The sequence below is a fragment of the Pan troglodytes genome, chromosome 11 (assembly GCF_028858775.2).
Source record: "Pan troglodytes isolate AG18354 chromosome 11, NHGRI_mPanTro3-v2.0_pri, whole genome shotgun sequence".
NCBI lineage: Eukaryota > Metazoa > Chordata > Mammalia > Primates > Hominidae > Pan > Pan troglodytes.
The window spans coordinates 77,155,736-77,181,390 of NC_072409.2; the positions used below are offsets into that span (position 1 = coordinate 77,155,736).

The 25,655-nt window shown below is 38.5% G+C and overlaps 1 protein-coding gene across 15 annotated transcripts in view; it reads left to right on the forward strand.

The window, feature by feature from the left end:
• The window catches only part of CNTNAP3 (contactin associated protein-like 3), a 237,260-nt gene that overhangs the window by 166,819 nt on the left and 44,786 nt on the right, over nucleotides 1–25,655 (forward strand). For 8 of the 15 annotated variants that reach the window (XM_054658845.2, XM_054658840.2, XM_054658842.2 and 5 more), the window contains 2 exons: nucleotides 6,507–6,710; nucleotides 21,363–21,519. In XM_054658845.2, coding sequence (XP_054514820.1) covers nucleotides 6,507–6,710; nucleotides 21,363–21,519 — 361 coding nt within the window. The remainder of the gene's footprint in view (nucleotides 1–6,506; nucleotides 6,711–21,362; nucleotides 21,520–25,655) is intronic. The other 7 variants (XM_054658841.2, XM_054658844.2, XM_054658853.2 and 4 more) reach the window with 3 other exon arrangements.

Sequence of the window (25,655 nt, forward strand, 5' to 3'; positions counted from 1 at the left end):
AACTCTCTGCAAAGTGGAAATCTGGAATAAACTGTTCTCATTTATTGTGCTGACAAAAGGTTTCAAAAGTTTCATAAATTTGGACAATAACCAAATGGGTCAGCAAGCGTCAAGGAAAAAGAAACAAATAACTGAAATTACATGGGCATTTAAAGTGCCTTAGCAAAGATTGCCAAAAAATAGTAAAACTTTACAGGGGACGTTCAGAAGATTCAGAGCCACCTGCACAGCAATGTGCTGAAGATAAAGAAACACAGGCGTTCTGCCATAAGATACCAATTACCTCCAAAATCCCCTGAATCAAACAATGAAAGCAAAGTGAGAAATCCCGTAAAAATGGTCTTGGTGGATATCAAAAGACTCAACCACAGTCACAACCAGGAAGGACCTTGGTTGTCATCATTTTAAGATGAGGAAACCAAGGCTCAGAAAAGTTGGTTAGGGAAGTATCTACTGACAAAATCTAGCTAATGATAGGGGAATCACTAAACTCTGGTCTCTTTTCTCCCCTAGAAAATGTCACCTTCTCTTTAGATGCCCCATTGCTCTATAGCCAGTAATAAATTCTCTGGTTGTACAAATCAAGCAATAATGATTATAAAATGTGCAATTTCAAACTACTCTAATAGCTTGAAATGTATATATGGTAATAACCTTCAAAAAGCAGTTGCTTCAGAGCTTGGAAGTCAGCACTCTGTCTTAAGAACAAGTAAAAAGCCAGGCAAACTGAAAAATCAACCAATTTTTTTAGATCCAGCAGAGAAGTGAGGTCACAGAACAAACCAGTGCCCCTCAAAATTGGAGAGACAGGCAGGCTTATATACAGAATGACAATTTTCTTCCACAAGCACTAACCTTTGGGGAAACCATTGTCAAAGTAGGAAAACCTAAACTTAATTGACGAATTGTTGGATGTTCGATGTGGACACATCTGAGAGTTAAAAACTCCAGGAAGACCCAGACAGAGAAGGGTCCCCACACTTCTGTGAGTTTGACACCTAGCTTGACCAGGTTCTCACAGTGAATGTTGGAGAAAAATCTCCTCATGCTTCCAGAAAGGGAAGGTGAAAAGGAACCGTCTTGAAGTACACCAGAGCTTTCTGTTCTTCTTAACAAGGTCTTTCCTCAAGGGCAAGTATTTCACCTAAGCTACTGGTGTTTTGTTTTCTTTTGTTTTGTTTTGTTTTGTTTTGTTTTTTGTTTTCAGAGCCTAACCTGCCTGGAGGAAGGAAATTACCCACCTCTGGCCATCCTGTCCCATGTAAGGGTGGTGATGGGAGGGAGGGCTGAGAAGCTCTTATGAAGGTCACAGCCCAGAGGCACAGGCTCCCTAAAGGACTCAGACCTAATCACAGGACTACAGAACCTTTCGCCTTCCCACACATGTTGCTTATAGTACTGCAGGCCTCTTTACAGCAGTTACAGTTACTTTTACCTGGTACATCACATCTGGTTATCAAGAAAAAATTTCAGCTGGACCTATAATCCTATTACTTTGAGAAGCTGAGGAGGGAAGATAGCCTGAGACCAGTTTTGAGACCAGTCTGGGCAACACAGTGAGACCCCCACCTCTACAACAACAACAACAACAACAAAACAGCATGGTGACAACAACAACAACAACAACAAAACAGCATGGTGACATGTATCTGTAGTCCCAGCTACTTGGGAGGCTGAGGTGGGAGGATCGCTTGAGCCTGGGAGTTGGAGACTGCAGTGAGCCATGGTCACACCACTGCACTCTAGCCTGGGCAACAGAGAAAGACCTTGTCTCCAAAAAAAGAAAAAAAAAAATTCAAGGCAAAAAACACACTTTGAAGAGACAGAGCAAGCATTAAAAACAGACGGTGGTTCACGCCTGTAATCCCAGCACTGTGGGAGGCCGAGGCAGGCGGATCACGAGGTCAGGAGATCGAGACCATCCTGGCTAACACGGTGAAACCCTGTCTCTACTAAAAATACAAAAAAAATTAGCCAGGCGTAGTGGCGGGTGCCTGTAGTCCCAGCTACTCGGGAGGTCGAGGCAGAAGAATGGCATGAATCCGGGAGGCAGAGCTTGCAGTGAGCTGAGATCGTGCCACTGAACTCCAGCCTGGGTGACAGAGCGAGATTTTGTCTCAAAAAAACCAAAAAACAAAACAAAAACCAGAGTCAGATATGGCAGGGACATTGGAATTATCAGACCAGGACTTTAAACAACTATAATTAATATGGAAAAAGCTGTAATGGATAAAGTAGATAGCATGCAAGACCAGATGAACAATGTAAGCAGCAAGATGGAAATTCTAAGAAGCAAAAAGGAGTGCTAGAGATCAAAAACAGCATAACAGAAATGAAGAATGCCTTTGATGGGCTTATTAGTAGACCAGGCACAGCTTTGGAAAGAATCCCTAAGTTTAGAGATACCTCAATAGAAACTTGCAAAACTGAAAAGCAAAGAGAAAAAAAGACTGAACCCCAGCCCCTGTAAAAAGAAAACCCAGAACATAGTATCTGAGTACAGTGGCACAACTACAAAAGGTGTAACATACGTGTAAAGAGAATTCTAGGAGAAGAAAGAAAGAAAGGAACAGAAGCATATTTGAAGAAATAATGACTGAGAATTCCCACAAATTAGTATCAGACACCAAACCACAGATCCAGGAAGTTTAGAGAACACCAAAGAAGGAGAAATGCCCCCAAAACTCTACCAGGCATATATTTTCAAACTATAGAATTCAAAGATAAAAGTAAACTCCTTTTTTTGAGATGGAGTTTTACTCTCATTGCCCAGGCTGGAGTGCAATGGTACGATCTTGGCTCACCACAACTCCGCCTACTGGGTTCAGGTGATTCTCCTGCCTCAGCCTCCTGAGTAGCTGGGATTATGGGCATGTGACACCATGGCTGGCTAATTTTTGTATTTTTAGTACAGACAGGGTTTCTCCATGTTGGTCAGGCTGGTCTTGAACTCCCGAACTCAGGTGATCCACCCACCTCAGCCTCCCAAAGTGCTGGGATTACAGGCATGAGCCACCGTGCCCAGGCCAGGTAAAAGTAAATTCTTAAAAATAATCAGAGGAAGAAAGCACCTTACCTACATAGGAGATAAGTATTACAGCGACTTCTCTTCAGAAATCATGCCAGCAAGAATGGAGTGAGATACTTAAAGTGTGAAAGAGAGAAAACAAAACAAAACAAATCCTTCTCCTTGAAAAGTGAAGAAATAAAGATTTTCTCAGACAAATGAAAGGGTCAGTTCTCTAAAAGAGATAACCTTAATATGTATGCTCCTGACAACAGAACACAGTGGATCTTATTTTCTTTTTTCTTCTGGGACATACAGGAATGGGTATACCAGATGCTGGGGATTTCATATGATATACTGAGTAAATTTTACGTGCAGACAATCCCTGTTTACAATGGTTCTACTTACAATATTGCGACTTCCCTATGTGAAACCATATGCATCCCTATTTCAAGTACCCATACAACTATTATTTTATTATTATTATTATTATTATTATTATTATTTTGAGACAGAGGCTTGCTCTGTCACCCAGGCTGGAGTACAGTGGCACGATCTCGGCTCACTGCAACCTCCACCTCCCGGGTTCAAGCGATTGTTCTGCCTCGGCCTCCCCGGTAGCTGGGACTACAGGCACGTGCCACCACGCCCGGCTAATTTTTTGTATTTCTAGTAGAGATAGGATTTTACCATTGTTAGCCAGGATGGTCTCGATCTCCTGACCTCGTAATCCGCCTGCCTCGGCCTCCCAAAGTGCTGGGATTACAGGCGTGAGCCACCACGCCTGGCCACAACCATTATTATTATTATTTTTTTACTCTCAGTACAGTAGTTAATAAATGACATGAGATATTCAACACTTTATTATAAAATAGGCATTGTGTTAGATGATTTTGCCCAACTGTAGGCTGATTTAAGTGTTCTGAGCACATTTAAGTTAGGCTGGGTTGAGCTAGGTTCAGTAGGTCACATGTATTAAAATGCATTTTTAATTTATAATAAGTTCATCCAGATGCAACTTCATCATAAATTGAGGAACATCTGTACTGTTAATTCCAATCAAAATCATGAAGTTAAATTAGCTTAATTTTCAAAGTCGGATATTATTTGAGCAACAGGAGTGGAACAGGGATCAACGTGTTACAGTTACCCTCTTTCTGGGCTAGTGAGACAGCCTCCAGTGTGTTCTGACTCAGCCACACCTCTGAACCCCTTTCCACATTTAGCCACTGTTATAATTAATCTACTCAGGTCCAATTCACTTGAGCCCAGGAGGTCGAGGCTGCAGTAAACTATGAATGTGCCACTGCACTCCAAGCTGGGCAACAGAGGGAGACCCTATCTCTAATAAAAAAGAAAAAGAAAAATATAAGGGTTATATTAGATGCTCTTTAAGATCCTTTCCAGTTCCAATATGCTTATAATCAATTGAAATAAATTATGAGCAATTAGGGAAACCACAATGGTCTATGTCCTTCTTTGGGTCTTTTACTACTGATATTATAAGGAGAAGCGAGTCAAGTGGAATTTTATAAACACAAATGCATGTCCTATAATGTCCCTGGTTACTATTCTACTCTTCAGAAAAACAAGTTTTACAGATGTATTCTCAACAGTTCCCTTCTCAGTACTGAGGGCATTTCTGTGATCACATCTTAACCATGGGTGACTGCAAATCTATCATACTGCCCACCAGCCTATGTGAACTACTCCGGACCATCATTTCTCTCCCATTGTACAACAAATCATGAACACATGGCCAAAAATGGCATGTGGTTGAGCATCTTCAATGCCCAACTTAGTGTTCCATAGGCTTTTCTATATTTGATTTAGTTGATAGGAAAGCTCTGAAGGTGAGAGTAGGTGATGTGCACAGAGTAACACCAGGTTGTAAAAATTCTAAAATGAGGCCAGGCGTGGTGGCTCACACCTGTAATCCCAGCACTTTGGGAGGCCAAGGCGGGTGGATCACCTGAGGTCGGGAGTTGAAGACCAGCCTGGCCAACATGGTGAAACCCCCGTCTCTACTAAAAAAATACAAAAATTAGCCAGGTGTGGTGGTGTGTGCCTGTAGTCCCAGCTACTTGGGAGGCTGAGACAGGAGAACTGCTTGAACCCAGGAGGCAGAGGCTGCAGTGAGCTGAGATAGCACCACTGCACTCTAGTCTGGGCAACAGAGCGAGACTCTTATCTCAAAAATAAATAAATTAAATAAAAAATCTAAAATAAAAAAATAGAGCAATATTAAAGGAAGAACCCATGGAATTGAAATTACCATAGGCACACTTAGAGCCTCCTTTGGTGAGTACAGTGAGTGGAGTGGTAATTTAATTTAAAATTGCATTCGTTATTTAAATTTGCAGATTTTTTTCTGTACTTGTGGCTCATTTGTGGATATCACACCTTTGCTCTCCATGGGTTCTGTGACTAAAGAGATATTTCAGTAGCATGGCTGGTTTTCTTTTCCTTCTTTCCTCTGATCTCTGTTGTTAGGCGTGTGTAAGTAACAGTAAGGCTGTGAAATTTGTCTTAGGCACAGTTAGCAGCCAAGCCATTAAAAATCCTGAGATGTGAAGGGCTGGGAGGGTGATTTCTCAAGGTAAAATGTATCACATTGTTTTGTTTCGTAGTTCTTAAAAAATCCCCATACGAATGTTTCTTCGTTTCTCCAGTTCGGAAAATTTTTATGTAAAATGTCCATTATTCTAAATACATCTTATTAGAGGTTAAAGGACCAGACAGCACCAGCATAGTAGAATTAAAGTGACTTCAAGTCTGGTGGGAGGTCCATTGTTGGGAACACTAAAGAACTCAAGATGCACTTCTTCCCTTTTGAGATTGTGGAGTCATTTTGTTTTTATTTCATCAAAACAATATAAGTAATCAAGTGACAGAGATACATCAGAAATGATGTCAGCAGGCAGTCAGATGCTCAGGGTCACCGCCTGGAAAGTGCTGTTAGAAGCTCAAGGCCTCTGATTCCTCTGGGCTTGGTCACTGATAGAGAAGCTGACATAATTAAACCACTTTATTTTAATAGAGCTGCTTCCTATCATACCTGTGAGTATGTGCGTCACATCGTCCCAATATGTATCTTTTATAAATTTATTCGATAATGAAAGAAATAGAGGCACATACAGATGAGGAAAATGCAGATGAGTTTAAAAAGATAAAGGTCCAGGTAGTAACAGTTTGGCCCCATGCTTGTGTTGATATAAAAAAATGGTTTTAACAACTAAAAAGTCATTGCTTACATGATACATTTTTAGGCGTGACGTCACAAAAGTTTGGTCATCAGTTCTTCCAATATGCTTTCTCTTAGAGGCTGAGTTCTGGCTCAGTACATTGTTACACAGGTCCAACTCCTCAAATCGCGGCAAACATGCAGTAATGTAAATTTCAATTAAACGTTAATTCACATAAAAGACCGGTCTGCTTTGCCTCTTGCTGCTGGCCTCTGCCGCCCAGTGATGCCTCTCCTTTGCCCGTTTCTGCTCAGCAGACGACGCGTGGACGGTGGTGCGGCACGGTGGCCCCGACGCGGTGACCCTGCGAGGTGCCCCCAGCGGGCACCCGCGCTCGGCTGTGTCCTTCGCGTACGCAGCGGACGCGGGGCAGCTGCGGGCCTCGGTGAACCTGGCGGAGCGCTGCGAGCAGCGGCTGGCTCTGCGCTGCGGGACGGCGCGGCGCCCGGACTCACGAGGTAAGCGCCACTGCTGGAGGCTACAGGGGCTCACGGGGCCGGGGCGCGGCCCTCGGGCTGCGAGATGCATTTGAGGGAGAAAAGGCCAGGGTCCCTCCCGTGGCTCTTAGTTCAAAGCCCTGACCGCTCTCTCCTTCTCTTCCCGCTCTTGGTTGGACCAAAGAGCATTCGAGAGCGCCTTCCTGACCGTTGAGCGACGTTCAGCGCGTTCATATGCAGGACTAGTGACTTGTCCTTTCTTAATCAAGGGAAATTTTGCTAATAACTTATGCCTTAGCTTTCCGTTCACACTGAGGAGATAATGGCTGTAGGGCAGGCTGGGTCTAACAGTTCTTCATGAAGACCAGCGGGAACCGGTAACTCCTTACTCTTCTCAAAGTCCTCCTCTAAATCTACCTGGAACGTTTGTTTCCTCCCTTCAGATTAACTGAATATGCCCTTCCTCAGCCCCGCCACTTTCACTGTGGTCTGAGATGAAATAATGACTAGGGTTATTAAAACCTTTTGTCAGTGGGTGTCTCATTTTTTTGAAATTATATCTTGAGAAATGTATAACTTAATCTTCATATATGGAAGTAATGTTTTGGAAACTCTGCCTGCATCAAAACCGTCTTCTCCTAAGTTAAAGACCAACTTCCCCCTCCTTTCCGGAATCCCCACAGTCCCCTGCAGGACTCACCGCTGCTCTCCAACAGTTTCCATATAGTTTCTTGAAAGCACTTTATTGCTAATTATAGTTAAATACTGAAATTTGCCTTTCTTTTTTTAGTTTTAGCAATCCCAAATAGTATATAGGCGGGAGGATCACTGGAGCCCAGGAAGTCCAGGCTGCAGTGAGCTGTGATTGCTTCACTGCCTCCAGCTTGGGCAGCAGAGCAACACCTTGTCTTAAAAAAACAAGAACAGTATATGTCGGTAGCATAATAAAGCCACTTAAATTAAATTTCACTCTTAAATTTTCAATACAAAATCTTTAAGTTGGAAAGTGGTGTATGACTGTCATCTGAAGGTGGTTTGCGCTGATCCACTAACCCATACCTGCATTGCCTTCCCTAATCCGTCTGGCCAATCAGCCCCTGGAATATGCCAGACCATTTCCTCTGCCTGGATTGGCCTCTCTGTCACCCAGGCTGGAGTGCAGTGGCACGATCTTTGCTCACTGCAACCCCCTCCCCTCCCGGATTCAAGCGATTCTCCTGCCTCAGCCTCCCGAATAGCTGAGAATACAGGCGGGTGCCGCCATGCCCGGCTAATTTTTGTATTTTTAGTAGAGACGGGGTTTCACCATGTTGGTCAGGCTGTTCTTGAACTCCTGACCTCAGGTGATCCGCCCGCCTCAGCCTCCCAAAGTGTTGGGATTACAGGCGTTAGCCACCGCGCCCGGCCCTCACACTCTTAAATCTTACCCACTGTGCTAGACCTGTGCAGTCCGCATCTGGGTCCCTTCCCAGGGTGATCCCTCTCTCCCCTGGATGCCTGCCAGCCAATTTGGTCTAGTAGAAAGAGCAAAGGTCTGGTTGCATTCAAAGTTTGAAGTTCAAGTGCTAAGTCTGTCACTTAGCAGCTGTGGAAATTTAGGCCATTCCTTAATCTTTCTCAGACTTTGTTTCCTCTTTGATGAAATGGACCCTGTAGTACTGATCTCATGGGGTTTCTTTTATAAATGAGATAGCTTACGTAAGTTCAGTAAGTAAGAAACTCTCCTTCCCAGTTCTCCAGTTTTTTAAAGTTGGCATTACAAAACTTAATTATTTGTTAGTTCATTGCTGTTGAATGAAGTGTAGCCTTGGCTTTGGAATTGTTTTAAAAAAAAATCCCCAGGTGATCTTTTGGAAACTACTGGGCTAGGGGCTAAAATAACACAAGAAATGGAATATTCTACTCCCATCAGTGAGAATTTCCCTATTTCTCCTCTTTTGAAAAGATAATTTTAAAAAAAAATTTGAGATAATTGTAGATTTACATACACTTGTGAGAAGTAACAGAGAGAACCCGAGTAGCCGTTAAGCAGTTCCCCCACCCCAAGGTGACATCTTGTAGAAGTATAGTGCAATATCACAGCCGGAATCTTGACATCCATACAGTCAAGATACACAGTATTTCCATCAGCACAAGAATTCCTCCTATTGGCCGGGCACGGTGGCTCATGCCTGTAATCCCAACACTTCGGGAGGCCGAGGCAGGCAGATCACGAGGTCAGGAAATCAGACCATCCTGGCTAACACGATGAAACACTGTCTCTACTAAAAATACAAAAAAGTAGCCAGGCGTGGTGGCGGGTGCCTGTAGTCCTAGCTACTTGGGAGGCTGAGGCAGGAGAATGGCGTGAACCCGGGAGGTGGAGCTTGCAGTGAGCCGAGATGGCGCCACTGCACTCCAGCCTGGGCGACAGAGCAAGACTCCGTTCAGTCTCAAAAAAAAAAAAAAAAAAAGAATTCCTCCTATTGCTCTATTGCTCGTTAATAACCACTAGTATGTTCTCCATTTCTATGGGTTTTTTTAAATTTCAAGAATGTTATGTAAATGAAATTATATAGTATGTACTCTTTGTGGTTGAGTTTTTTTCACTCTGTGTAATCCTCTCTAGGTTCATTTGCATAATTGTGTATATCAGTAATTTGTTCCTTTTCATTGCTGATTAGCAATCGGTGGCATGGATATACCAGAGTTTATTCACTCATTGAAGGGCATCTGGGTTGTTTGTTTACAGTTTGGGGCAATTATGAATAAAGCTTTTATGAACATTGTGTACAGGTTTTGTGTGAACATCAGTTTTCATTTCTCTGGAATTAATGCCCCAAAGTGCAATTGGTGGGTCATATATGGTAATTGCATACTTAGTTTTATAAAAAGCTGCCAAATTGTTTTCTAGAATGGTTGTACCATTCCCACCAACAGTGTATGATTTCATTTCCTCCACATGCTCATCAGCATTTGGTGTTGCGACTATTTTTTATTTTAGCTATTCTGATAACTGTGTAGTAATATCTTTATTGTGGTTTTAATTTGTGTCTCCCTGATGTCTAATAATATTGAGCATGTTTTATATGCTTATTTGCCATCTGTATATCGTTTTCAGTGAGATAGATGTCTGTGAATGTGTTTTTGTTGTTCATTTTCTAATTGGATTGTTTGGATTTTTTTTGTTATTGTTGAATTTTCAGTTCCTTATATATTCTAGATACTAGCCCTTTGTTGGATATGTGATTTGCGAATATTTTTTCCCACTCTGTTGCTTGCCTATTCATCGACTCTTAACTGGAATTTTTTAGAGCAAAAGTTTTAATTTTGATGAGATTCAGTTTATCATATTTTCCTTTTATGGGTTGTACACATCGTGTCAATTCTAAAAATTCTTTACCTAACCCTAAATTCCAATTCCAAAGATTTTTGAATTTTTTTCCTAAAAGTTTTATAGTTTTACCTTTTACTTTTAATTCCATGCCCTATTTTGGGACACATTTTATATAAGATGTGAGAGTTGATTCTCTCTCACTCTGACTATGAATGTTCAGTTGCTCCAGAACCATTTGTTGAAAAGGCTATCCTTCCTGCATTGAATTGCATTTTAAATAGTGTTAAAAATTGGTTGAACTTACTTGTGTGGTGGGTCTGTTTCTGCATTCTTTATCTGTTTCATTAATTTATATGCCTCCACCAATATCACACTGTCTTGAACATGGTAGCTGTATAGCAGGGTTGAGTTATTCCTCCTGCTTTATTCTTCTTTTTCAAGATTGTTTAAGTAAGTCTGTAGCTTGCCTCATTCTGTATAAATTTTGTAATAAATTTGTTTATGTCTACAAACATCTTGCTAGAATTTTTATGGGAATGACATTAAACATAATAGCTCAATGAAGGGAAAATTTGTGTTTTACTGTTTTGAGTCTTCCAATCCATGAACATGAACATGAGATATCTTTCCATTTATTTGGATCTTTGATTTCTTGCCTCAGCATTTTGTAATTCTTAGCATCCAGAGATTATATGTTTTATAAGTATGCTTAGGCATTTAGTTAGTTTCTTGATTGATTGTAAGTGCTGTTGTGCTTTAAATTTTTGTTTACATATGTTTCTTGTTAGAATATGAAATATGATTGTTTCATACTAATAAGCTCTTTTTTGAACTTAATTTTTTTTTAGATTCCTTGGGATTTTCTATATGGAAAATCATGTCATCTGCAAGTAGAGTCAGCTTTATTTCTTCCTCGTCAATCTGTAGGGAGTTAATTTATTTTTCTTGCTTTATTGCAGTAGCTAGACTTTCAATACTAGGTTGAACTAGAGTGGTGAGGGCAGACATCCTTGCCTTGTTTCCTGTCTTAGGGGAAAAGCATTCATTCTTGTTTCCTATGTTATGTGGAGGTAGTTCCCTTTTATTCCTGGTTGGCTGACAGTTTTTATTTTGAAAGGACATTGGATTTTTTCAAATGTCTTTTCTGTGTCAATTGGTATTAAAATATTATATTTCTTCTTTTGTCTGTTGATATGTTGAATCAGCTTTGCATAACTAGGGCAACTCCCATTTCGCCATAATGTATAATTTAAAAAATACATTTCTAATGTGCTTGATTTATTAATATTTTATTGAATATTTTTGCATTCAAATTCATAAGAGATATTGATATGTAGTTTTCTTTTTTCATGTTGTCTTTATCTGGTTTCAGTATCAGGACAGTACTGCCTACATAAAATGAATTTGGTAGCATTCTCTAGTCTCCTGTTTTCTGGAAGAGATTATGTAAAATTGACTTTAATTTTTATTTAAACATTTGGTAGAATTCTCCAGTAAGGCCCGGCAGGGTGGCTCACGCCTGTGATCCCAGCACTTTGGGAGGCTGAGGCAGATGGATCACTTGAGGTCAGGAGTTCGAGACCTGCCTGGCCAACATGGTGAAACCCCGTCTCCACTAAAAATACAAAAATTAGTTGGGCGTGGTGGCGCACACCTATAATCCCAGCTACTCAGGAGGCTGAGGCAGGAGAATCGCTTGAACTTGGGAGGCAGAGGTTGCAGTGAGCCAAGATCACACCACTGCACTCCAGCCTGGGCAACAGAACGAGATTTCATCTCAAAAATAAAAATCAAAAACAAAACAAAACAAAAAGAATTCTCCAGTAAAACCATCTGGGCCAAGAGATTTTTTTTTCAGTAATTTTAAATTATGAATTCAATTTTCTTAATAGTTACAGTTACTTAAATTACCTATTTCATGTTAGGTGAATTGTGGTAGTTTGTACTTTTTGAGAAATTTGTCCATTAATCTGAATTGTCAAGTTGATTTGTGTAGAATTATTTATAGTATTTTCTTATTATTCGTTTGATGTCTCCAGCATCTGTAGTGATATCCACTTAAATTTCTCATATTCATAGTTTGTCTCATCTTTTTTTGTCTCTGTCAGTCTTGATAGAAGTTTTTCAATCTTACTGTTTTTTAGAACTAGATTTTCGTTTCATGATTTTCTCTATTATTTTTGTTTCAAATTCTATTGAAATCTCTTCTCTTTGTTATCTCCTTCCTGCAGCTTGTATGAGTTAATTTTTTTTTCTAGTTTCTAGAGGTAAGAACTTACATTATTGGCTTTAGGGCTTTCTTCTTTCCTAATATAGGCATTTAGTGCCACGTTTTCCCTATCAACACAGTTTTACCTACATTTCACATATTTTGATATGTTGTATTCTCACTTTCATTTAGTTTTTCATGTAGTTTCATTTTCATTTAAGTATTTTAATAAATTTCTTTGAAGCATATTCTTTGACCTATAGCTTATTTAGAAGTGTATTTTTAAAAATTTCTAAGTGTTTAGAGATTTTCTTTTTCTCTTTCTGGTATTGATTTCCAGTTTGATTCCATTATGCTTAGAGAATATACTTTGTGTGATTTTAGTTCTTTTAAATATGTTGAGGTTTGTTTGGCTCCCCGGGATATGGTCTGTCTTGTAAATGTTTCATGGGCATTTGAAAAAAAAATGTATATTCTGCTATTCTTAAGTGGAGTATTCTGTATGTATTTCAATGAGATCCTGTTGGTTGATTATGTTGTTCAGATCTTGTATATCCTTGCTGACTTCTTGTCCAGTAGTTCTGTCAGTTGCTAAGAGAGACATTTTGAAATCTGTACTATAATTGTGGATCTGTTTATTTTTCCATTCTGCTCCATCAGTTTTCTTATATTAATAGGCTTTATATTTTTAGCAATTTTAAGTTTACATAAAAATTGAGCAGAAAGTACTGAAAGCATATGATTTTTATTCTTTAGCTTGTTGATCTGATAGACTATATTAATTAATTTTCAAATGTTAAAGGCATATCTAGAGTAAATCCCACTTGGTTGTGGTGTTTATTTTTAAAAATTGTTTGGTTCAATTTGCTAATATTTTTTAAGGATTGCTTCATCCATGTTCAAGAGAGATATTTGTTTGCAGTTTACTTTTTTGTAAGGTTTTGCTGGTTTGGGTATTAGGGTAATGCTGGCCCATGGAATGAGTTAAGAAATAGTCACTCTGCTTCTATTTTCTGCAACAGATTGTGGAAAATTGGTATCATTTATTTCTCCAATGTTGATAGAACTCACCAGTGAATCATCTGGGCTTGGTACCTTCTGTTTGGGAAGGTTATTAATTACTGGCTTAGTTAAAAAATTTTGTTTCTCTCGAGACTTTCTCTTTCACCATGTTTTATTATTTAGAAATGTGTTTTTAAATTTTTTGGTATTTGAGGATATTTCAGCTCTCTTTCTGCTATTATTAGTTTAATTCCATTCTGATTCAAGAACATGCCTTTTGTGATTTCTATTCTTTTAAATTTGGTAAAGTGTTCTGTGGCCTAGAATGTGGTTTAACTTAATGAATTGTGCATTTGTATTTGAGAAGAATGTGTATTCTGCAGTGTCTAGATAAAATATTCTATGACGCTAATTGAATTCTAAAGTATTCAGTTAGATCCAGTTGATTGATGGTGCTGTTCAGTTCAAATCTATCCTTAATGATTTTCTTCCTGCTGAGTCTGTCACTTACTCATAGAGGGGTGTTGAAGTCTCCAGTGGTAATAATGGATGTGTCTCTCTGTCCTTGCAGTTCTATCAGTTTCCCCCTCATATATTTTGACTCTTCTGTTGCTAGGTATATACACATTAAGCATCATTGTATCTTCTTGTTATATTGACCCCTTTATTATTGTGTAATGCCCTTTTTCATCTCTGATAATTTTCCTTGCTTTGCAGTTGGCTTTGTCTAAAATTAATTTAGATACTCTGGCTTTCTTTTTGGTTAGTGTTACCATGGTATATCTTTCTCTAGCTCTTCAAATCTACCTGCTATTTTATATTTAAAGAGGATTTCAGTAGACAACATGTAGGTGGATCATAGGTTTTGTTGTTGTTGTTCACTCTGACAGTCTCAGTCTTTTATTTTATTATTATCATACCTTAATTTCTAGGGTACATGTGCACAACATGCAGGTTTGTTACATATGTATCCATGTGCCATGTTGGTGTGCTGCACCCATTAACTCATCATTTACGTTGGCTATATCTCCTAATGCTATTCCTCCCCTCTCCCCCCACCCCATGACAGGCCCCGGTGTGTGATGTTCCCCTTCCTGTGTCCAAGTGTTCTCATTGTTCAATTCCCACCTATGAGTGAGAACATGCAGTGTTTGGTTTTTCGTCCTTGTGATAGTTTGCTGAGAATGATGGTTTTCAGCTTCATCCATGGCCCTACAAAGGACATGAACTCATCCTTTTTCATGGCTGCATAGTATTCCATGGTATATATGTGCCACATTTTCTTAATCCAGTCTGTCATTGATGGACATTTGGGTTGGTTCCAAGTCTTTGCTATTGTGAATACTGCCTCAGTAAACATATGTGTGCATGTGTCTTTATAGCAGCATGATTTATAATCCTTTGGGTATATACCCAGTAATGGGATGGCTGGGTCAAATGGTATTTCTAGTTCTAGATCCATGAGGAATCGCAACACTGTCTTCCACAATGGTTGAACTAGTTTACAGTCCCACCAACAGTGTAAAAGTGTTCCTATTTCTCCACATCCTCTCCTGCACCTGTTGTTTCCTGACTTTTTAATGATCATCATTCTAACTGGTGTGAGATGGTGTCTCACTGTAGTTTTGATTTGCATTTCTCTGATGGCCAGTGATGATGAGCATTTTTTCATGTGTCTGTTGGCTGCATAAATGTCTTCTTTTGAGAAGTGTCTGTTCATATACTTCGCCCACTTTTTGATGAGGTTGATTTTTTCTTGTAAATTTCTTTAAGTTCTGTGTAGATTCTGGATATTAGCCCTTTGTCAGATGGGTAGATTGCAAAAATGTTCTCCCATTCTATAGGTTGCCTGTTCACTCTGATGGTAGTTTCTTTTGCTGTGCAGAACCTCTTTTGTTTAATTAGATCCTATTTGTCAATTTTGGCTTTTGTTGCCATTGCTTTCTTAATTGGTATATTTAGAGTGTTTATATTTAAAGTGATTATTGATACTTGGATTAATATTTGCCATATTGTAACTCTTTTTTATTTGTTGCCCTTGTTTCTTCTTTTTTTCCTGAATTCCCCTCTCACATTTTTTGTCTTAATTGAGCATTTTATATGATTCCATATCCTCACTTCTCCTAGAATATTAATTACATTTCTTGGTAATTATTTTAGTGGTAGCCTTTGAGTATGAAATATACACTATAACAATCTACTTTCAGATAACACTATTCCACTTCATTAATGGTGCTGGTACTTTATAACACAGCATTTCCAATCCTTCTGTCTTATTTTGTATTACATTATTATCATTCATTTTACTTATTCATAAGCCATAATCACCCAATACATTGTTAGTATTATTTAGAGCTGTTACCTATTACATCAATTAAGAAGAAGACACTAGATTTTATTTTAAATTTTTTCTTCTCTAATGCTCCTACCTTTCTTTATGTATTTCTGTGTTTTTGACCTATATTGTTTTTCTTTTCTCTGAGGAACTTCTATTAACATGGCTTGCAAGGTAGGTCTACTGGAGAAAGATTTCCTCAATTCTGTTTATCTAAGTCTTTATTTCTACTTTACTATTTAGGATAATTTTACTGGATATAGAATTTTATATTAGTGTGTGTTTTCTCTCAACAGTTTAAATATTTCACTTCACTTTCTTCTTGCTTGCATGGTTCCTTAAGGGAAATCTGGCATAATTCTCATTCTTGCTCCTATGTAGGTAAGCTGTTTTATTTTACTCTGGTTTATTTCGAGATTTTATTTTTAAAAGATTTTATTTTAATTTTAAGAAAGTCTTCAATTTTTTGCAATTTGAATATGAGATGCCTAGGTGTGGATTTTTTTGTATTTAACCTGCTTGGTGTTTGCTGAGATTCCTGAACCTATGGTTTCATGTCTGTCATTAATTTTGAAACATTCTCAACTGTCATTATTTTAAATATTTCTTCTGGTTCTCACTCTCTTCCTTCTACTTCTGGTATTCCGATTATGGGTTACACAGGTTACACCGTTTGAAATTGTCCAACAGGGCCGGGCGCGGTGACTCACTTGCCTGTAATTCCAGCACTTTCGGAGGCCGAGGCGGGCGGATCACAAGTTCAGGAGATCCAGACCATCCTGGCTACCACGGGGAAACCACGTCTCTACTAAAAATACAAAAAATTAGCCGGGCGTGGTGGCGGGCGCCTGTAGTCCCAGCTACTCGGGAGGCTGAGGCAGGAGAATGGTGTGAACCCAGGAGGCGGAGCTTGCAGTGAGCCGAGATTGCACCACTGCACTCCAGCCTGGGCGACAGAGAGAGACTCCGTCTCAAAAAAAAAAAAAAAAAAAAAAAAAAAAATTATTGTCCAACAATTTGGATATTATGTTTCATTTTTCATTCTTTTTCTCTTTGTGTTTAATGGAAAATTTTTATTGACATATCTTCAAACTCACTGATTCTTTCCTCAGCACTTCCCAGTCTTCCCAGACTTTGATGAGGCCATCAAAGACACTCTACAATTTTTACTTTTAATCTCTGTATTTCCTTCTGATTCTTTGAGATTTCATATCTTTGTTTATAGTACCTATCTCTTCTTGCATGTTGCCCACTTTTTCAACATAGAGCCCTTAGCATATTGATTATTATTTCAAATTCCTTATCTGATATTTCCAAATCTGTCATATCTGCATGTTTGCTTGATTCGTCTCATAAGACTGTATTGTTTGGCTTTAGCCAAACAATACCTTGCAATTTTCTGTTGAAAGCCAGACATGTTGTATTGGCAAAGGAACTGAGGTAAGGAAGCCTTTAATATAAGGTTTTATGTTTATCTGGTTAGTAGTTAGGCTGAATTTGCTCTTTGCATAACTGTGGTGTCAGAGGCCAAAATTTCCTCTAAGGTTATTTTATTTTTCTTTCTTCCGTTTTGAGTTTTCCTAGAGACTCTGTCTTAAATAGGGTCTAAAATTGACAGCTCTTTCATTTTTAATCTCCTGTTACTATACAGGTAATGTACTGATGTGATTGATGATAAGGTGCGGGGAGAGGAGAAGCATCCTATACTCTTTTTTTTTAAATGTTTTTATTTTATTTTAATTTTTTTGAGAGAGTCTCGCTCTGTAGCCCAGGCTGGAGTGCAGTGGCGCCATCTCAGCTCACTGCAAGCTCCGCCTCCTGGGTTCACGCCATTCTCCCGCCTCAGCCTCCCGAGTAGCTGGAACTACAGGCGCCCGCCACCACGCCCGGCTAATTTTTTTCTATTTTTAGTAGATACGGGATGTTAGCCAGGATGGTCTCGATCTCATGACCTCATGATCTGCCCGCCTCGGCCTCCCAAAGTGCTGGGATTACAGGCGTGAGCCACCGCGCCCGGCCAGAAGCATCCTGTACTCTTAGGATTAGGTCAGTCTTTTAGAGAACCTGTCTTCCTGGACTGTGACCTTCAGAGTGCTTCTCAGCTTCCTTCCCCTTCCCTTGGGTAAGAAAAGAAGGGTAGAGGGGGCTGGTGCTGGGTATTTCCATTCCCCTAGGTGGTTTAGGCTCTAGTAAACTAGCTTTTTGGGGGATTAGAATGTTGTTAAGGAGAACATAATGTTCTGCGCTTATTTCAAAAATGTTTTCTCCTTCCCTCCCCCTGCTGGAGACAGAAGAACATTTTTTTCCTATCTTTATTCTGAGAACTTGATGGGGCTCTTCCTGGAGATAAAACTCTTGAAGGTGTGTTGACCCTCTAAGGCGTATCCCCCACTCTAGGAGTTTTCAATCTCTGTAGCTTGTCCTTGCCAGTATCCATCAATTAGTCAGTTACATTGTAAGTGCTTTTACCAGACTCCACCATCTGCTTTGGCTCCATTAGCTGTGATGCTGTTTTCACTTGTCTCTGCAGCTTTAGGAGTAATGTTTGCCCTATGACTTTAACTGTGTAAGAAGAACTGTTTATTTTTAGTTAGTGCAGCTTTTTTCTTGTTGTGAGAATGGGAGTGATGACTTCCAGACTCTTAACGTCATATCAGATTGGAAACCAGAAGTCTCAATTTTTGCCTCATTTTTTTTAGGGTGTATTGTTTCTTGCATATATACATTTATGTCTTCCTGGTGATTTTTTAAAAAATCATTATGTAATGTCCCTGCTCTAGTATTTTTGTTCTGAAGTCTATTTTATGAGATAGCCATTCTGCTTTCTTTCAAATTTAATTTTTGCAGTGTATTTTTTCCATCCTTTTACTTTTAACCTGCCTATGTTTATTTTGAAGTGAGTTTCTTATAAATTTCTCGTTGTGTTATTTTTTTTTTTCAGTTGATTCTGCCAACGTCTAACTTTTGTTATATTTTAACCATTTAAATTTAAGGTAATTTTTATAATTTTCTTACTCGTTGCTTGGTGTTATAGTGTACATATGTGACTTACCACAGTCAACTTAAATATCTTCACTCTCATAATGAAATATGGAATCCTTATGTCTATTTGGGTCCTTTATCTACCCCACTTCTAAATATCATTGTCTTGAGTATCATATGGTATTACAATTTTTGTGACAATTATCATATGTCATTTCAAAAATTGATAAGAATAGTCTATTATATTTATCCATATTTCTTCTCTTTTCATTTTTTCCTGATGTTCCAAGAATCCTTCGTTATAATTTCCTTTCTTTTTGAAAAACCTCCTTTAGCCATTCTTTAGGGAATGTCTGCTAGCGACAAATTATTTTAGTTTTCTTTTGTGTTAAAAAGGTTTTTTTTTGTTGTTGTTATTGTTTTGGAGATGGAGTCTCACTCTGTCGCCCAGGTTGGAGTGCAGTGGCACAATCTCGGCTCACTGCAAGCTCCGCCTCCCGGGTTCACGCCATTCTCCTGCCTCAGCCTCCTGAGTAGCTGGGACTACAGGCTCCCGCCACTACGCTCGTCTATTTTTTGTATTTTTAGTAGAGACGGGGTTTCACCGTGTTAGCCAGGATGGTCTCAATCTGACCTCGTGATCCGCCCACCTCGGCCTCCGAAAGTGCTGGGATTACAGGCGTGAGCCACCGCACCCGGCCTAAAAAGGTTTTATTTCCATTTTATTCTTGAAGGATAGTTTCTCTGGATATATAATTTATAGTTGACAATTCTTTTCTATAAGCCCTGAAAAAAAATATGCCATTCCTTCTGGTTCTGTAATTTCAGATGAGTAATCTACTATCATTCAAATTAGGGTTCTTTTACAGGCAGGTAATGTGTTATTCTCTCAGGCTGCTTTCAAGATTTCTGTTTTGTTTCCAAAAAGTTCAATTATGATGGATCTTGGTGTCGATATTTTTGGGTTTATCCTTTTTTGGACTTAAACTTAACTTCCTAAATCTGTGGGTTTGTGGCTTTCACCACATGTGGGAAGTTTACAGCCAGTATTTTTTCAGTACTCTTTCAGCACACTTTCTTCTCTCTTTTTGAGATTCGGATGATATTGTCTGATAGGACCCTATGGCTCAGTTCTTTTTATATTCAGTCTGTTTTCTCTTTTTTGGTCAGGTTAGATAAAGCCTATTGATGGGTCCTCAAGTTCAGTGATTCTGTCCTCTGTCTTTTCACTCTATTCTTGAGCCCATTCAGAGTTTTTTAAAATGTTATGTTATTGTATCTTCCAGTCCTGGGGTCCTAAGCTTCCTCTTTCTACCTTTCAGAATTCTCTTCGGTTGTCTTCTGTATTATTTCCAGAATCTATCATTATACTTGGTGGAAATAGCAGGGATAGACAAGTCTACAAGATCTTTTATCAGTCTAGAAGTTCACCCACTTACATCTTTTTGTTACTGTTTCTAAAAAAATACATTTTTACTACTTTATGGGGAATATGGGAGATTTAGATGTAAATTTACACTTGTATATTAGGATATAATGAGTGTTTTGCTCTTTAATCTGCGACAGTTTAATGGTGAAGTCGGTAACTTTTAAAGTGGCATTCCGAGAAGAGTGTATTAATTTTTAAAAATACTTTTACGTTGTAGTGACAAGCTTTTAGCACATTTTTAAAAGATTCCTGGTACTAATTCCTCTTTAAATTTTCCCAGATTGCTTTTTTTTTTTTTTTTTTTTGGCAGAGGGGCAGGTGATGGATAGTGATGGTGGTAATGAATGCAGAGATCTTATCTATGAATGAGTTATAATTGAGTTGTAATAAGCAGTAAGGTAGAAGCTAAGTTCCAGATCTCGATTCATATTCCAATGGTAACAACCTATTGAAATTTGAAAAACAGCACCACATGATCAAGCATGTTTAAAAAACTGGTTGAGTTAATCCAATTTCATTTTCCTCATGGCCTAATCTGTGATGACTGCAACTTGTGGCTCCTGACCCCCTTCCTTTTTTAAGATAGGTGGCCTGACACCTGCTTTTTAAATTATCCTAACTTTACTGTGATGTGCAGTCAGTCCATCACCCCAATCTTCACTCCCAACCCCTGGCAGCATCCCTTGTCCTAATATGCAGTTCTATAGATCTGAGTTAGTGTCTGACTCTATCATTTAATCATTGTCAGTGCTGAGAAGGAGGCGCACTCGTCAGAGCTGTAGTTGACCCAGGGCACTTTGTTTCTTCGCATGAGAAATCTCTAACCTCAGAGATGAGAAAAGCCTATCAATGTCATTCCTTAACCTCCAAATAAAGAGTCAGGACATCCAATGCAATAAAAACAAATACCTCCAAAAATTAGTAAGTACTGACAGAGAGTACCATATCTTTCCAAATGTGTAATATACAGGTAGTTAGCAAAAAGATGGGATGAGATAAATCAATGTCTTTGTATAATATTAAACTTTCTCAATGAACATTTCATAATTTCAAATCAATTTTATCTTTAGTTTGCAAATTACTCTGGTATTTATTTTAATGGTGAATTTTTTGAATGTTATTTCTATAGAAAGTATGTATCACATGCAACTGACTGATTCCTAATAGAAGAAAAATAGATGGAATCATTTAAGCCTAGATATTGAAATATTGGGGGAAAAACATTGGTTAGGCTTAAAGAAACGTTTCAGAGGTAAAATACAAGTGTTTAAGTATAGTTTCATTTTCTCTCTCTCTGCCTCTCACACACACACTTTACACCTGGGAGTAAAGGGCGCTATATGGGGAGGGTGGTAGTGAGGGACAAAGTAGATGTCATCTTTCTTATACTTGTCTTTCAGATGGAACCCCACTGAGCTGGTGGGTTGGAAGAACCAATGAAACACACACTTACTGGGGAGGTTCTCTGCCTGATGCTCAAAAGTGTACTTGTGGATTAGAGGGGAACTGCATTGATTCTCAGTATTACTGCAACTGTGATGCTGGCCGGAATGAATGGTGATTTCCACATGATTTCCCTGCACAAAAATGTGGTTTTTATTCTTTAATTATGCATAGTTAATTAAATGTCAGACAAGCTGGTACAATAAGGTAACTAGATTAAAGTATGTTCAAGCAAGCTGAAATACAAGTTTTGATGAAATATGATCAGTTAATCTAAGGATTAAATTTTATGACCAAAGATTTACTAGTTCATTGTGAGTACTATATAATGTGTTTTTTATTTTTCGTAAAAGAGAAACAGCTGTTAAGTTTTCCACTCACTGGAAATCAAATATCATTCTCTGCGAAGTTTAATTAATTAATTAACGTAGGATTCCTGTGGCAATTCAAAAAGCAAATTCCTCCAAATCTTTGTCTTAAATTGATTTGGGATATAATGCTGCATATTCTATCTTTCTTTTAGAAATTAACATTAAAACAAGAAACTCTGAGAGGTCCTGCATAAAAGGACTGTGTTTATTTTGTAGAAGCAACAATTTCCCACACTCATTGAAATCTTCAGTGCAATAGCAAAGCTTCAAGCACCAACTGTTCTGTAGACCATACTTTGAAACAACTAACATAGAATTTCCGGAATTTGAAAATTATTTTGTAAGCTTTCCTTTGAGCAGAAACAATTTTCTCATGTAGATTGCAATGCCTCTTTTTCAGAAGTTCTTTTTGAGGTTATTCTTGAAATGCATATTGGTTTTCTTTTTTTTTTATTTGTAATATGTAAATGTTTTCAACCTTTGGGTTCATGTCAGCAACTTAAAAAGCATTGTCATAAAACAACTAGATCATGTAGAGTACGTGCTTTAAAAAAAAACTTAGGCCAGACACTGTGGCTCACGCCTGTAATCACAGCACTTTGGGAGGCTAAGGCAGGTGGATCACCTGAGGTCAGAAGGTTGAGACCAGCCTGGCCAATGTGGCAAAACCCCGTCTCCACTGAAAATACAAAAATTAGCCAGGTGTGGCTGTGTGTGCCTGTAGTCCCAGCTGCTCAGGAGGGTGAGACAGGAGAATTGCTTAACCCAGGAGGTAAAGATTGCAGTGAGCCGAGATCGCGCCACTGCACTCCAGCCTGGGCGACAGAGCAAGACTCCACCTCAAAAAAATAATAATAATAATAATTAATAAATAAAAAACATAATGGTCAATCCAGGTGTCAGTATAATTGATTTGGACATAAAATAGCTAATCTAAGCAGTAATTTGATTCCTAAAAATTGAGTTGTTTGGCCTGCATGGTAGTCCACTTATTTATTTGGCATAAAAAGTCTACTTTGCATCACTTTAAAAAATATTGTGAAGTTGGGAAAACTCACTTGAATCTACTGGAGCTTTCTATAGAATACATACTATACATTTACATAGATATTATTTTTAATCTTCCTCAAGTTCAAAATTACAAAATGATCATACAGATTTATGAGACACTCTTTTTGAATATTTTGATATGCAATCTTAATACAACTTTCTCTTACTTAAAAATGAATGCAGTTTTAGTGCAGTGAGTAACAGGAACAGATCAGATCCATAGTTTCAAATCTGGCCACCAGTAAGTTTCAGGTCTGAAGTAATTTCCCATCAGTTAAAATGGTTTTGTACAATATTTTGTATGATGTACATTTTAAAGTGTCTGGTATGATAATGTAATGATGTGTGTTAGCTTTGGGCTCTAATGAGACAAACAGCGACCTTTAAATCTTTTGACAGACATCTTTAACAATCCTAGAGGTTTTCATTTCCTCCATTCCACAAGGGGCTCCTGCCTGTGAGGGCTCCAGCCCTCCAGCTGCTGGCTGTTCAGAAGACCTCCAGCTCATTGGTCTGTCCCCACCCCCATTCTCTACAGGTCAGAGAGGAGAGCATTGGCAGGTTATTACAAGAAAGCCAGAATGGCATATATGCTAGTGGCTTTATAACTTAGTTCGAAGAATGTTAACCGTTTTGTTTTGTTTTTGTTTTGAGACAGAGTCTCTCTCTGTCGCCCAGGCTGGAATGCAGTGGTGCGATCTCAGCTCACTGCAACCTGCGCCTCCCGGATTCAAGCGATTCTCCTGCCTCAGCCTCCTGAGTAACTGGGATTACAGCCGAGTGCCACACCCGGCTAATTTTTGTATTTTTAGTAGAGACTGGGTTTCACTATTGGCCAGGCTGGTCAACTGTTTTTTTGTTACAGAACCTTCTGTTAGTATTAAGTGCATACTTTATTGTAGACTTCACATATGCTTAGGGCAGTAACCAGAGGAACGTATCACTTGGAGCCACCTGTTTTGAGTGACCCTCCCATGAACTGAGTTTGAGGAGGGGAATGGGAGGAACTGAGGTGGGTGCAGGTCCTCTGACACCCTTAGCCATGTCACTTCAGCACCGTCAAGGACTGCACTGGTGTGACAGAAGCCCTGGGCTTTCATTTGGAAAAAAATTTAGGAGAGAAGCAGGTTTTAAAAATTAACTCCCCTCCTACATTCAGAAGGGAGCATTGTGGAGTCATTTGCTTTTTAACCTTATTTTATTTACTTTGCAGCTTCCAGTAGACAGGTCTATCCAACAGTAAGACCATAAGCATTCTGAAATCCTATCCCAACTCTTGTAGATTGTTTTGTAAATGTGGGGGTGGGGGGGTGGGAAATTATAATTTCTATTTTAATTTTTCAAATAAAATTGATTTTTCAGTTTATAAAAATGGAATTTACCAGTCTCATGAAATGAAAAGATTTATAATTGTAATAATTTAGATTAAGGTGTAGACATAAGAACATAAATCTTAGTCTTTATTACTTATTTTCTATTACTGAGGTGTGCCTAGTAAGGTTTTCCTGGTGGAGAGTTTATAATAAAAATAGTATTTGGGAATGAAAGTAAAGTGAAAGCTATTTTAAGTCTTTTCAGGCATATGTCCGTTAATGGGGCAGGCAGTATTGTTAATATAAACCATCGCCATTTTTCCGTAAGTTGTCCCTGTAATCAGCAACTCGTCTAAAGCATATTACTTTAAAAAAAGTTTATGATCAGACAGTTCCTCAGGCACAGTAAGAATATTCTATCAAATAACTATAACATGCCAAAGATTTATTATAAAAACAAATATATTTAAAAGGCACTATAATGATTTAAAATATTGAACTATGCTGCAAGTCAATATATGTGTATAAATGTATAGTGGACTATGTTCAAATAGACCAATATATTCTCTAAAATATACATATAACATATAATTCAGCTGTCTGCAAAAATCCACAAGTTGTTTTGCTAATATAATGATGACACATGTAACTGTAATATTATTTTACTTAAGAATTTAAATAGGACTTTTGTGTGATTATCTTAGAGTCTTTAAAAGTAACCACAAATAAAAAGCATAAAATAAGATGGTTTAAATGCATACAAGTGTACAAATAATCATAATAAATACGAGTAAACTCTGTTCATTTAAAAACCAGACATTAGATTGTATCATATTGTATTTTTAAAGAAGCTATAGCTTGTTTACAAAAGATAAAATATAAGCACTCAGTGAAGTTGAAACTAAAAGAATAGAAAATATACCGAGTAAATACAAATCAAAAGAAAGCATATATAGCTGTATTATGTCAGACAAAGATGAAAAGCATTGTTAGGGATAAACTTGAACTCTATCTAATGCTGAGATAAACTCACTAGAAAGATCTCACTACACTTGTGTGTATCATCAGATTGTTTAAAATATATAAAGAAGTGGCAGGGCGCCGTGGCTTACGCCTGTAATCCCAGCACTTTGGGAGGCCGAGGCGGGCAGATCACGAGGTCAGAAGATCGAGACCATCCTGGCTAACACAGGTGAAACCCCGTCTCTACTAAAAATACAAAAAATATTAGCCAGGCATGGTGGTGGGTGCCTGTAGTCCCAGCTACTCGGGAGGCTGAGGCAGGAGAATAGCATGAACCTGGAAGGCGGAGCTTACAGTGAGCCAAGATCACACCACTGCACTCCAGCCTGGGCGACAGACCAAGACTCTGTCTCAAAAAAAAAAAAAAAAAAAAAAAATATGTGTGTGTATATATATATATATGTGTGTGTATATATATATGTGTGTGTGTATATATATAGAGAGAGAGAATTAACAAATATGCAAAGGCAAATTGACACCCAAAACAGTGGAA